Below are 14,579 nucleotides of genomic sequence, written 5' to 3' on the forward strand. Positions count from 1 at the left end.
AAAAAGTTACGTACATACGCAAAAAAAAGCCAAAGCTGCATACTCACAGTAGCACGTCTGCGTCTTTGTCATCCAAATCAAAGTAATCCTGGTAAGAGTCTGTGTTGTCCCAGTTCTCTACAGGCGTCTGTGTATCGAAGTCAAAAGTCCTCCTGGTTAGAGTCTCTGTTATCCGAGTTCTTCCATCTTGACTGCATCTTTCGGGAATGTAAACAAAGAAGCGCCGGCTGTGTACTGTTGTGGCTGACTACGTTCGAAAAATACGTCCATTTCGCACCGACAACTTTCTTCTTTGCTTGCTCAGCTTCCTTCTTCATAATGCAATGAACATGATTGAAACAGATTCACGAACACAGATGTCCAGAATACTGTGGAATTATGAAATGAAAACAGAGCTTTTTCGTATTGTCTTCAATGTGGAAGGCATACCCGTGTTCGCCGGGCTACGTCACGCGCATACGTCATCCTCAGAGGCGTTTCGAACCGGAAGTTTAGCGGCAAATTTAAAATGTCACTTTATAAGTTAACCCGGCCGTATTGGCATGTGTTATAATGTTAAGATTTCATCATTGATATATAAACTATCAGACTGCGTGGTCGGTAGTAGTGGCTTTCAGTAGGCCTTTAAGGTTGATGTGGGACCCAAACAGGATGGATTCTGTTTTACCCAAGTGTATGGATAGTTTATTGTCAGCGAGCCAGGTGCAAGTTCTACAGAGCTCAGCACTGAGGATTTTCTCCACCTGTGACTTGTCCTTGCCGGATACCAGCAAGGCAGAGTCATCCGCAAACAAAAACAATTCACAGTCGCATGCCGATGACATGTCGTTTATGTATATTAGGAACAGTAAAGGTCCCAATATACTGCCTTGGGGGACTCCACAGCTTACTGAGAGGGGGGGGGGGGGACACGGTGCCGTTCACCTCTACCACCTGCTCCCTCCCCTCCAAGTAAGATTGCATCCAGCTCCATGAGGTTTTGTTAAATCCGATAAAAGTCAAGAGGAAAAAACCTTTTTGTATTTTCAAAAGGGTGAAATGTTATAATGTTGAAAATGTATACTGGGGTAGTGTGAGTTTCACACTTTCACAAGACTTACTTTGTGAAACAACTTGCCGTTTGCTTGAACCCACTAAAAGACAGAATACAACATTGTCGATTTTTGTTTAATTTCTATCTCCAAAGTATTTTGATATGAAAAATGTTTTCGCGATAAGGAGCACTTCAATTATGAGCCAGAAATGCAAGAAAAGATGAAAAGGGCCGCTAGTTATTTAAAAGGTATTTTATTTTTTAAAGTGCAGTTGTCGATCGGAAGTGGCACACTTCTGGCGCATGCGCAAACACATCGAACAGTAGTAAAGCGGAACAACCAAGATGGCGGACTAAGCTACGTGGCTTTCCGGAGAAGTTTCACATTTACGATCTTATCGATTCATAAATAGCATCAAATACCTCAACTATTCGCCTTTTCTTAAGCCCACCAAACGGACTTTGAGTGTGGAGCGATGGCGTGTTATCTGAAGTGAAGATTGAAGACGTGATAGAAGATGGACGACTACTGCTATGCTAAGATGGCGACGTCCGCTAAAAGAGAACATGAAAGAGAATCAGCGCCACCAACGGAGAACAATCTGAAAAGCGAAGATGAAGGTGAGTGTGTTGCGTTCCCTCATTTGAAAGCTATTTGAATTGCAAGCCCTTAAAGCAGATATCAGCCGACTTTGTTGAACAATGTAAACAAAGAAGCTGTTAGCATTTTTACCTCGATCCAAAATGGCGGAAATGTCTGTTAGATGTTACTATAGTAGTAAACAGTAGGCAAGCAACGATACTTGGTATAATCCTGCGTGAATCCGCCTTTATTGACCGTGATCCTGTGTTTGTGTCCTTGTGTGTGCGAAACCTCCTGTTCCACGGTCACGACGTAATTAATGTCCAATCAGCGTTGTGCCTCTTTCCCTTACACAGCTCGGAAGTGCAGCCCAGAATAATCAAATGAAGAAATATGACTAACACTAGCATAGAAGTTGAAACACAGCATTGAAAAGAAGCAGCAACTTTAGTGACAGACTTCAGTTTCACTATCTGCTGCAGCCAACACTAATTCTGCCCCGATTGCGGTCTTGCAGTAGTGTTGTGTCGTTCGCGAACGATTCGTTCGATAGAACGAATCTTTTGAGTGAACGTACTGAACCGAATCACTTCATGAACTGATTCGTTCCTTTCTCAGTTCAGTTGAGCTCCGCCGCGACCATGCCGGTATGAGTGGAACTGGCGCGTTCTGTGACTCACTGAACCCTCGACGTCGGCGAACGACGTAGCCAATGAGAGGGCGGGGGGAGGGACTGAGCGAACGATTCGTTCACCGCGGATTAACGACATGAATCACTCAGTGAACGACAACGCTCTCGCTCTCTGCTCTGCGGGGGCGGGGGGTAAAGTGTAGGGCAGGCTGTTTTGAGAAGATTTAAAATAAAAATAACTAATGTATGTACACATACATAGGCTATTATTTACACAGTTATTGTAACAAAAATAAATTTCTCCTTTGGGATCAATTCTAATTCATATTATTATTATTATTATTATTATCCCTTCTACTGCAACTGTTGTTGTTAGATTAACGCGAGTCCCTACGCAGTGCGTGGGGACTCGCGTTCACCCTATTTGCTGCTTCTCCCGCGAATGTCTGTACTGTACTGTACTACGTACTGTACTAAGGGGCGCCCCCTTAGTGTTGTGTCGTTCGCGAACGTGATTCGGGGAGGGGCGGTAGTGTTGTGTGGGCGCCTATTTGCTGCTTCTCCCGTGAATGTCTGCACTGTACTGTACTACGCACCCCCCCCCCCCCCCCCTCCTATTTTTTTTATTTTGGGTGGGGGGGGATTCGGTGAACGAATTTTTTGAACGAATCATTCTAAGGAACTGATTCTAGTGATTCAGTACAGTCAAAAGAACTGCCGATCCCATCACTATCTTACAGGCAATGAGAGAATGTGTGTGTGACTGAACTACTGTATTCGTCCTGACTGGGAGATTTAACACACCCACTAATTCAATCAGAAAAAGGCATTTTCACATGTAAATATTTTTCAATCAGACTTTTTGTTTGTGTCTGTAAAGTTTCTCATCCTCTGATACAACATGTACTAAAAACTCTGCAGACACTTTTTGTTGAAATCATTTTTGAGTTTGTGGATAGAAACATTTTGTCCTTGAAACAATCATTAGTTAATTAATGTGTTGGTACTGTCGTCGTATTCATTTAATCTGGAGCCAGAAGATGTTTAAAGAGGACACCATGTACAAACTTAAAAACTGAAGTATTTATTCCCTATTGGATACAATTCTAATACAATTTGTCTGAACGCTATCTGTCCCTCGTAGCATTCAACACGGCGACTTCCACAGGGCTGTCCGGACGCGCTCTTCCCCTCCCGCTCTTACAATATATATCACAATGTATGAATATCCAACGAGGTGTCTGCTTCCAGGCGTGGACTCAAGTTTCAAGTTTATTCTCAATACCATAGAACAATTACAATAGTATTGAATATCATTTAAGGATGGTGGTAAGTGAAAGGGTCCCCCAAATAAGCTAGAAGAAGGGAGGGGGCGTGGTCGGTGGGGGCGTGGTTGGGGCGGGGAGCGTGGTTAAGATGAAAGTATATTTACAGCTAGAATTCACCAACTCAAGTATTTCATATATATATATATATATATATATATATATATATATATATATATATATATATATATATATATATATATATATATATATATATATATATATATATATATTTATTTTATTATACATATAAATAAACTAAATACATGAATTTCAGTGTTCTGGGGGCTATCCAGTAGGTGGCAGTATTGTCCTGTTTAACTTCTCCTCCGTTCATGACTCGGCCACCTTGTTCAATGGAGAAGTGCAGGCAACATAATTACATACCCCTTCCCCTTCAAACTGTCCTGGATGAACTGAAATTCTTGTTTCCATTCGTTTTGGAACTTGCAAGCGTATTTCTTCATCTTGCTCGTCGACGGCGTCGCCATGTCTGTAACTTCCTCGTTCTTCTGCTTCGTCTCCTTGTTGTGTGCGCAGTTGTGCACTCTACTCTCTAAAAGCCCTAGATGTTATGACGTCATTGGGCAGGCAAGCTGTTTATATTGTGGGAAAGCGGACGTGAGAACAGGCTGTCCCCACTCAGGTCCGCATTGAGCTGGAGGGGGCGTGGCCTCCAGCTCCGGCTGAATACCGGGAGTTTGTCGGGAGAAAATTTCTGCCGGAGGTTATCGGGAGAGGCGCTGAATACTGGGAGTCTCCCGCTAAAAACGGGAGGGTTGGCATGTATGACTAAAGCAAGCATAAAAATAAATCAAATATCTAGCCAGAACTTCTCCACCTCGTGCACCAGCTCAGGCTCCTTCCCTCCCAGCGAGGTGACATTCCACGTCCCAAGAGCTAGCTTATGTAGCCGAGGATCGTACCGCCAAGTGCCCTGCCTTCGGCTGCCGCCCAGCTCACAGCGCACCCGACCTCTATGACCCCTCCCATGAGTGGTGAGCCCATTGGAGGGGTGACCTACGTTGCCTCTTCGAGCTGAGCCCGGCCGCCACCGTGCCCCACCTCTGGGCCTGGCTCCAGAGGCAAACCCCGGTGACCCGTGTCCGGGCGAGGGAAATCTAGGTCCTCGATTTGTACTTTTCATAGAGGTCTTTGAGCTGCTCTTTGTCTGATCCCTCACCTAGTACCTGTTTGTCTTGGGTGACCCTACCAGGGGGCATAGAAGCCACCGGACAACATAGCTCCTAGGATCGTTGGGACCCGCGTTGTTTGCTTAAAATGATAACAAATGATGAAAATACGTCAATATTACATGTTATTATGAATGTGCCTGTTATTACATTACTTATATACTTACAGCGTGTTTATAAAAAATTGCTTGAAGATTTTGGATATTTTTTAGAGTTTTAAAAAAAAAAGTTAAAGTACGAGGTGTGGCGAAATTATTCTCTGCATTTGACCCATCACCCTTGATCACCCCCTGGAAGGTGAGGGGAGCAGTGAACAAACAAATAATTTTTGGTGATTTAACCCCCAATTCCAACCCTTGATGCTGAGTGCCAAGCAGGGAGGTAATGGGTCCCATTTTTATAGTCTTTGGTATGACTCGGCTGGGGTTTGAACTCACAACCTATCGATCTCAGGGCGGACACTCTGACCACTAGGCCACTGAGTAGGCGAAATAGAGTGCATCCCCATTACTTGCATTGTTAGCTGACTTTTGCTAGCCTTTATTTACGAGTTAGAATGAGTGATGGGCAGTAGTGCACAACAAGTAGCGACGCTATGTAGCTTAACTACAGTTCCCAGTAGCGTGGCGTTAGCCTCTCTCCTTTTTGAACCCGTAGTGATTCCTGTAGCTTAGCTTTTTTTTGACCCGTGTAGTGACAGTTGTTCTTTTAGATTATATATAACATTGAGTTTTGGTGGTACTGTTTTTACGTTTTCAAATGAATAAATAATTATGTTATTTAAATCACTCAAAATAATTGTTATTATTATGTTTTGTCATAATTGTCCAGCCCTAGATGAGGTATTGGCAAGGACTTCATGATAAACTATGTATCACGGTACTTGAGTCACGATACAATAGTCTATTGTAATATTGTGACATGGAGTTTTACTGCGATTTTTACAAAGTCACTGAAAAATGAAAAAATAAACAGCTTAAAATAAATGTATATAAGTTCTCTAGATGCCAGTTATAATTTATTGGCAGAATTGTGTCGAAAAACAAAGTAAATAAAATGATCATTACAATTGTACAGAAAGTGGATCAAATTTATTGCATTTAATATCTAAAAAAGTCCTCTACTTCTTAACTACAGACTTATTTGAGATAGATATTATCTTTTTTAGTTTTGTGATGTATTTCAATATTGACTTTTTCCCCACTACTAGTTTGTAGTATCCTAATGTCCATCACAGCAGATGATTTCTACTTTCTGTGATTCTAGCTGAACTTTTCTGAGTCTATGACAAGTCATGTAAACATTGATCCATCATCCTGGCAAGGCACTAAATGAATGGCCATGAAACACTACACACTAGGGTTGTCCCCATACCAATAATGTAGTACCGGTACTAAATGTATAGATACTTTTCCAAATAAATGGAATTACAAAAAAATGTCAATATTGGCTTTATTTTAACAGAAAATCTTACACTGCATTAAACACTCACAGTCAAAGAACAATTTTACAAGGTTAAAATATCAATTAAAAGGCATTAAACACATTGGGCTTTTCTTGTTGCACTCAAAGAACAATTTACCATTTTTCATATTACATATAGTCTGCTATAAACAAGGATTAGATTAGAATAAAACAACGTTTTACTGACATTATATTAAATTATTCATGATTTATGGTTGCCAATCCTGGTCTGTGCTTAAAGAAAGATAATATTATTAATTAAGTACTAAAAACAAAACTATGGATACATGTACACAGATAAGCCATGTAGCAGGTAAAACACATTAATTAAAGACAAAACACAAATTGTAGAAATTTTGTTACAAAATGTAGTCATTTCACTTACATTAGTTGACTGCTAATTGGGCAGTTTTAACTGTGCTAATATTTGGCCTTAAGCCAAGCAGCTGTTTGTGAGAATGTCAATGTGTTGTCTGAGTGAAGTCAGTGAGTGAGCGGGCGAGGAAAGAGAGAGCAGCAGGACAGGTGTAACAACTACATTATACCTGTCACTATTTAAACTCCTTGTGCAGATCTGAATGCTTATTATTTTAATGCTGACCTAAGTCTTGAAGCAAAGGTAGAGCTCTATGGACCCAGTGTTACCCCCGACAAAACATGGGCCCTGGAGGGAACGTCTCCCCTGCGCTCCTCGACCACGGTCTGGGAGCCGACAAACAGGAAAAGTTTAAAGCAACCCTTGCAGAGCGGCGGCTCCCTGTTTAAAGTGTCACCTTTATTGTTAGTTTAGAAGCCCAAATACCTCCATATTGCACTTCACGCACCCTCTTTATTAACCAGTAGAATTGTCCTTTGTTGCCTTTCTTCCTCTCCGCAATGTTATTGCACTTTGTGTGCGTTTTGACACACTCAACATCATGCGCCTCGGCTCTAGTCACCGCCGCACAGCGGCATTCAGATGAATGAACGGTACCGGTACTTTTGAACGGTGGTATCGTACTAATTTCAATTGATTAGTACCACGATACTTTATTAGTAGCAGTATACTGTACAACCCTACTACACACACATACAGTACATAGAAGAAAGTGTGTTTTTGTTGTTTGTGTCTTGCAGACGTCCAGCAGCTGATCGGGAATCCAGAAGAAGTTTCCCCTCAGTTAGGGGGGAGCTCTACTTTGAAGCAGGAGACTCCACAACCACCCTGCATTAAAAAGGAAGAGGAGGAACTCTGCATCACTCAGGAGGGAGAGTGTCTTCTAGGACGAGAGGAAGCTGATTACACCAAGTTTCCACTGAGTATTCTCTCTGTGAAGACTGAAGATGATGAAGAGAAACCACAAGTAGACAACCTCTTAGCTCCACTATCAGATAGTGAGGCTGAAGACGAGGTTGAAGAACCTTTGAGCAGCGATACAGACTGTGAAGGTGATATGAGGACTCACACTGACAACAAACACTCTGAATGCTCTTCAAAGAAGAGAGGTAAAAAATGTTTGAGCTGCTCAGTTTGTGCTAAAAGCTTTTCTGTTCAGGGCATGTTGACTCGACACATGAGAACACACAAAAGGGAAAAACCATTTAATTTTTCAGTTTGTAGCAAAAGCTTTTCTCGAAATTACCGTTTGACTCGACACATGAGAACACACACAGGTGAAAAAACAATTAATTGTTCAGTTTGTGGCAAAACCTTTCCTCAAAATTGCCGTTTGATTCAACACATGAGAACACACACAGGTGAAAAACCATTTAACTGTTCAGTTTGTGGAAACAACTATTCTTTAAAGAGCCGTTTGACTCAACACATGAGAATACACACAGGTGAAAAACCATTTAACTGTTCAGTTTGTGGAAACAACTATTCTTTAAAGAGCCGTTTGACTCAACACATGAGAACACACACAGGTGAAAAACCATTTAGTTGTTCAGTTTGTGGCAAAAGCTTTTCTGTTAAGAGCCTTGTGACTAAACACATGAGAACACACACAGGAGAAAAACCATTTATTTGTTCAGTTTGTTGTAAAAGCTTTTCTGTTCAGAGTAATTTGACTGAACACATGAGAACACACACAGGTGAAAAATTATTTAATTGTTCAGTTTGTGGCAAAAGCTTTTCTGTTAAGAGATATTTGACTCGACACATGGGAACACACACTGGACTAAGATCATTTGATTGTTCAGTTTGTGGTAAAAGCTTTCCTAATAACAGCTCTTTTTGGCGACACGTGAGAACACACGCTGGAGAAAAAACATTTAGTTGTTCAGTGTGCTGTAAAAGGTTCCCACATAATGCAGACGCAGTAAAACACATGAGAACACACAAGGGAAAATAACCAATTAGCTGTTTAGTTTGTGGTATGTTGCTCATATGTGGTGACATCCACCCTACCCAGGACCTCCTCACTGCTTCTTTCACAAATATCTGAGGTATTCATACAAACTTGGATTATTTGGAGCATAATCTTATCTACTCATGACTTCTCTGTATCTGAAACCTTCCTGAACAGTAAGATAGATGATGCTTCAAGTGCTTGGTTACCAGAGGTGTGGACTCGAGTCACATGACTTGGACTCGAGTCAGACTCGAGTCATGAATTTGATGACTTTAGACTTGACTTGACAAAATGTAAAGAGACTTGCAACTCGACTTAGACTTTAACATCAATGACTTGTGACTTCACTTGGACTTGAGCCTTTTGACTTGACATGACTTGCTACTTTCCCCAAAACCTAAAGCTTAAAAAGTTATTTGGGAGCGCTCCGTAGCTTTCATTTTCTACGTGTCTGTCTATCAGCGTGTGTGCTGCGTGTCAGCGTGTGTGCTCTCAGTACAACAGCCAATCAAATTAGATCTACATTTTTTTCATCACACAGCATTCAGCCAATCAAATTGCAGGACAACCAATGAACAAGAGTTGTCAAACAATGCGGCAGTGAGAAAGATTTATACCAAAGTTGGTTTCGTTTGGGTATAAAAACTACGACTTGGTCAACAAAAAACGAATTGCCGTATGCAAATCACGCAGTTCGAATATTACAGACGGAGACGCAACAACTTCCAACTTCGTTCGACATTTGAAGTTGCACAAAGAAGGGTAAGTTTTGAATGTAAGATAACGTTTATTGGCTAAGTAACATGACTTTTATTTGCTGTGTAGTTAAATCAGCGAGGCTGTAAACTCACTGCTAACGTTATAACCATAGACATCTTATAAGTAGACGCAGCATCGAGCGCTACTGCCTACTGGCGCAGACGAGACGCGGGGCCGCCATCTTGGAGTGGTGATCCGCTCCACTCAGTGCAATTCATTTGGCAGGAGCAATGAACTGTCAACGCATTTAATTCATTTTACCTCACTGAATACCACTCATTTTCACACGCTTTTTTGTCATACGTGTAGCTATGATAAAGGACACATGTTTTATTATTCATAGTTTGCTTAACAATAATATAATATTCTTATATGCTATAAGTGACCAGACGTCCAAGATCAAAACTGGGAATATAAGCCCAGAGAAGGGGGAAAAAAACAGTCAGCTATTTTTAAGTTGAAGAAACAATATGATTAGGTTATATATACATGCGTATATCCTACATAAACAATGTATGAATACATTAGATATCTATATATCTTATAGACCGAATCTCTGTTGCTGCAGCAGCAGAGAGTTTATTCTGTCTTGACACTTTGTATTGATATTTTGTATTACATTCTTCCCTTAAATGATCAGGTTTACAGTGATTGTTATATATGTATTTTTTATGTATGTCGCTTTGGATAAAAGCGTCTGCCAAATACTTAAACATAAACATATATAAACACCTGAAAGTCTTTATATCAGCCAAAACCACCAATCTGTTTCACTGGATTCAGAATAAAACCAAATGCTGTCTTACCCAACAATGTTAGTATTTGAATATTGTTACTTGAAGACTTATTCCTGGTTACAATTATACTGTTAAGAAAGTATTGTCTTATATTTTGCCTAAAATGAGAAAGCATCATAATCAGTGGCGGCTGGTGAATTTTGTTTTAGGTGGGGCTGAAAGTTTGTAAACCAAACCCCTGTAGGGGGGTCAACCTCCCCCAGAAGATTTATTTGTGATTTTCACATACATATATTGAAGATCTTTGCTCCTTCTCAACTCTGTGGTAATGTTATTTTCATAAAATACAACCAATAGTACATTAATGTTAAATCTTACTTGTGAAAAGTAATCCCCCGATTCGTATTTTCAACAGTTCGCTCATTTGAGCAGGAAAACGCTGAACACCATCTTTGTTTTCTACCTGTCAACTGTCAGTTTAGGCTGCTCGCCGGCTCCTCATCCTCACTTCAAGATGCAAATTGCTCGCGTCACAGCAACCAATACTGCGTCTACTTATAAGATGTCTATGGTTATAACGTCATTGCAAACACGGCAATCTGTTGCGTCCACTGCAGTTTGCTACCTTATTCATACTTTTTATCAAGTGATTTTTTTAAGCAGGGTTGCATGAGGTACCTATACATAACGTAACGTTAGTCAATGTATCACACACAGTAACATAACGTTAGACGGCGGTCAGCAGCACCGTGTATTTTACCCACCTACAAAAAGACAAACATAGTCATATAAATATCATATCAAATAAAGGTCAGTTAAAATGTATACTATATTAAGAATATGTGTACATAATGCATAGGGCCCTGACATCTAAAAAGTACAACTCTGTTCATTGTTATGTTCATGTATTTGTTATGTTTTTCATGTGAACGCACACATCAACACACATACAGTATGAGATGAGATCAATGAGATAAAGTAAGAACAGGATAGAAACTGCTGTGGAACTAGTTACAATGCAATATGCCATGGAAATACAATGTTAACACTTTTGTACAAATAAGTACAATTGCACTTGTTTTTTCAAATGTGTTTATTCTGTAAAGGAATGAGTTAAATGTTTAAAATTGTTTAAACTATTAAAATTACTGGTTAATAGTGCTATTATGAATTGCAATGTCAGTACTATTTTTTTTCTTGCTATTTCAAATGCACTTGTTTTAATAAATAAATACAGCGGTTTAAAAGCATACACAATCTGTGTAAAAATATTAGTCTGTGGTTAAAAGGACTTGAAAGGACTCGAAACTCAAAATGCAGGACTTGTGACTTGACTTGAGACTTTCCAGTCTTGACTTTGGACTTGACTCGGGACTTGCCTGTCTTGACTCGGGACTTGACTCGAGACTTGAGGGCAAAGACTTGAGACTTACTTGTGACTTGCAAAGCAATGACTTGGTCCCACCTCTGTTGGTTACTCCTTCTTCAATCGAGGGACCTGGGGCCTCATGTGTCAAGTTAGCGCACGCTCAAAAACCTGCACTACACCCATTTTGTTGAGATGTTTAAAAACTGACGTTGTGATGCTGGGTAACTGTTTGCATAAAAAAGTGCCAACTTTTACTCCTCAGACTGATTGATGTGCAAATCAGAGACATATGAACAATTAACCCCCAACACCCACAACCCAACCCCCACCTCCCTCGACATTCGGGCATAACAGGTTCAATCCGGCCCGCGAGATGAGTTTGCGAAGTGTAAAATGCAGCTGCATTTTTTTAAAGAAAGAAACTGCTGTTCTAATTGTGTCCACTGGATGTCGCAATAGCAATTCTGTTAGGCAAGCAAATAGTTGATACCGGGGCGAGCAAGTATACCAAGCAAGAGGTACACGGTAAAGCGGGGCTGTGACTCCTCCCCCTCCACCCAACGTAAAACAGGAGTAAAATAAGCAATCAGTAACCCCACTTAAAATGCAGCATGAGACACTGCACACTGATATAGTTCTGTGAAAATGATTGTCTTCTGTGCAAATGTAAAGAAAGTGAACAGTGTGTGATTTACTGCAATACTGTCAGTCTTTTAACTTTTTATTTGTGCTTTGTTGAAATTGTTCACACATTGCACAGCTTTTATTTTTCTATCAATACACATTATGTCTAGAAGACAGGAAGTAACTCAACACTCTTGAATAGTTTCTACCTCAGTTTTTATGGTTTGTTGAGTTAGCACAGGATTAATATGTGGACATGACAAATGAGGTAGTTGATACATAGAATAGTTTTTATTCATGGTTTTTGTTTTTTGTTCAACCCTAGATGGGCTTTGAAATTCTGCAATTTTTTCCAGAGAATTTCCAACTAACTTGAAGTGTTTTGTCAAGAGGATTATTTGTGATATGTACATTTTCAGAATGTGCTTGTTCTATTTTAGGCTGAAGTAAAATAAAGAAAACAATCAAGTTGTTGTAGTCGTATTTTTAAGTTTCCATGCCATGATTTTACCCGTCCCGCCCACGTGGAAATATATTTTCCTCCATGTGGCCCCTGAGCTAAAATGAGTTTGACACCCCTGCTGTAATCTGACTCATGTGCGCAGGTTACTGTATAAACACATTTTGTTATAAGTTATACAAATGTGTTCAGTTCTCAGAGACACATCAATGTCAGGCTGACAATCGGTCTTCCGCTTTCTCCAAACACGAGAACAAAGCAGCTCCTACTGACTTGTGATTGGTCAGACCGTGCCCATCTTAATCACATGGCTAATTTCAATATAATAAATTGCGATGTAACACAATTGAATATCTTATATGCTCAGACAGTAATGTGTTTATATAAGTTTAGATTGGGTTATGATGTTTGTAATGGGGAAATATATTAATGTGTCTTGTTTTCATGTTTGCATTTAAGATAGTTGACATTTAGCATGATAGCTGTTAACTGGCGATTAGTGATGTTAAGGGCCTAAGATGGTAGTTATTGATTAGCAGTGCGATGAGGGCTTTCTGCTGGTGAGTGATTAGCACTACAGTTAGAGCCACCTATCGCTAGGTAGAAATGAGCAGTTTCACCAACATTTTTATGTGAAACCATATTACTAACTGTCTGGTGTTTTACAGGATTCATGGAAGTTTATTGTCATACCAGCACACGATACACACAAGATGGCACACAATTTATTATAAAGGTCTAGCTCCAGTCTATCTTTCTGATTGTATAGTACCATATGTCCCGGCAAGAAATCTGTGTTCAAAGAACTCCGGCTTATTAATGGTAAATGGTAAATGGGTCGTACTTGTATAGCGCTTTTCTACCTTTTTAAGGAACTCAAAGCGCTTTGACACTAATTTTCCACATTCACCCATTCACACACTGATGGCGGGAGCTGTCATGCACGGCGCTAACCAGACACAACGGACGTGACTAGGATGGTAGCAGGTGGGGATTGAACCAGTAACCCTCAGATTGCTGGCACAGCCACTCTCCCAATTTAGCCACACCGTCCCATATTACATATTAGTGATTCCAAGAACCCAAAAGAAGTCTGCGGGCTATAGAGCGTTTTATATTCCGGCTCCAGTACTCTGGAATGCCCTCCCGGTAACAGTTAGAGATGCTACCGCAGTAGAAGCATTTAAGTCCCATCTTAAAACTCATTTGTATACTCTAGCTGTCAGGCTTGTCCCTGACAGTCTGACTATGTCTTAGTTTTTCCTCTGCGTTTGTCTTTGTTTCCTGTCTTTAGTTCCTGTCAGCACTCTTATTTTGGTTATTTCCTGATTGTCTCCCTGAGTGCTTTTTCCCCTCAGCTGTGGCTGATTGGCACCTGACCACACCTGGTGTCAATCAGCCAGCTGCTATTTAAACCTGTCCTGCCCTCCAGTCACTGCTGGATTATTGTCACCACTACCAGTCCATGTCATTTCTACTTGTCGATGTCAGTGTAGCTGGATGCGGTAGCGGTAAGCTATATTCTGTAGCTGTTTGTAGCTTGCTGTCTTTTTCTTCCTCGTCTTCCAGTTCCTGTTTCCCTGGTATCCTGTTTTCTAGTGATGGGTTGATGAGGTGTCATGAAGCGTTTCGACACATTGCAAAACTGTATTGATACTGTGTCGATACTGTGTCACTAAATACTGACATCTGCTGGACATTAAAATACCCTACAGGCAACCTATGGACGAACTCAACTGACACTGATTTTATGACCTAGTATATACAATAATATAAACCAAGTCATTGTATTTCATTTAGGATTATTTCATATCTTCATTTAAATAAAAATATCTTTTTATCTTTTTTAGATACAGTCAATAAATAATGTGAACATGTATCGTGACTAGGATGGTAGAAGGTGGGGATTGAACCCCAGTAACCAGAAACCCTCCGATTGCTGGCACGGCAACTCTACCAATTTCGCCACGCCGTCATTCCTGTAACTTTCTCTAGTAACAGCATTCCATGATTAATATCAATAAATTAACATTAATGATAAATGACAGAAAAATAAGCACACGTATGA

At 40.3% G+C, this 14,579-nt stretch overlaps 2 protein-coding genes across 2 annotated transcripts in view; one reads left to right on the forward strand and one right to left on the reverse strand.

The window, feature by feature from the left end:
* The window catches only part of LOC133632464 (uncharacterized), a 508,815-nt gene that overhangs the window by 83,054 nt on the left and 411,182 nt on the right, over positions 1–14,579 (reverse strand). The gene's annotated exons all lie outside the window — the stretch shown is intronic.
* LOC133632517 (zinc finger protein 501-like) lies at positions 1,380–12,324 on the forward strand. The gene is made up of 2 exons (XM_062024985.1): positions 1,380–1,654; positions 7,346–12,324. The coding sequence occupies exons 1-2, from the start codon at positions 1,552–1,554 to the stop codon at positions 8,560–8,562; spliced, it is 1,320 nt and encodes a 439-aa protein (XP_061880969.1). The 5' UTR covers positions 1,380–1,551; the 3' UTR covers positions 8,563–12,324.

The sequence above is a fragment of the Entelurus aequoreus genome, linkage group LG17 (assembly GCF_033978785.1).
Source record: "Entelurus aequoreus isolate RoL-2023_Sb linkage group LG17, RoL_Eaeq_v1.1, whole genome shotgun sequence".
Taxonomy (NCBI): Eukaryota; Metazoa; Chordata; class Actinopteri; order Syngnathiformes; family Syngnathidae; genus Entelurus; species Entelurus aequoreus.

What these genes read in the sequence shown, in the direction of transcription:
- LOC133632517 (XM_062024985.1), top strand. Translation starts at nt 1,552, where the DNA reads ATGGACGACTACTGCTATGCTAAGATGGCGACGTCCGCTAAAAGAGAA. An exon ending in TCTGAAAAGCGAAGATGAAG is followed by an intron (nt 1,655 to 7,345) that starts GTGAGTGTGTTG and finishes TGTGTCTTGCAG; the next exon opens with ACGTCCAGCAGCTGATCGGG.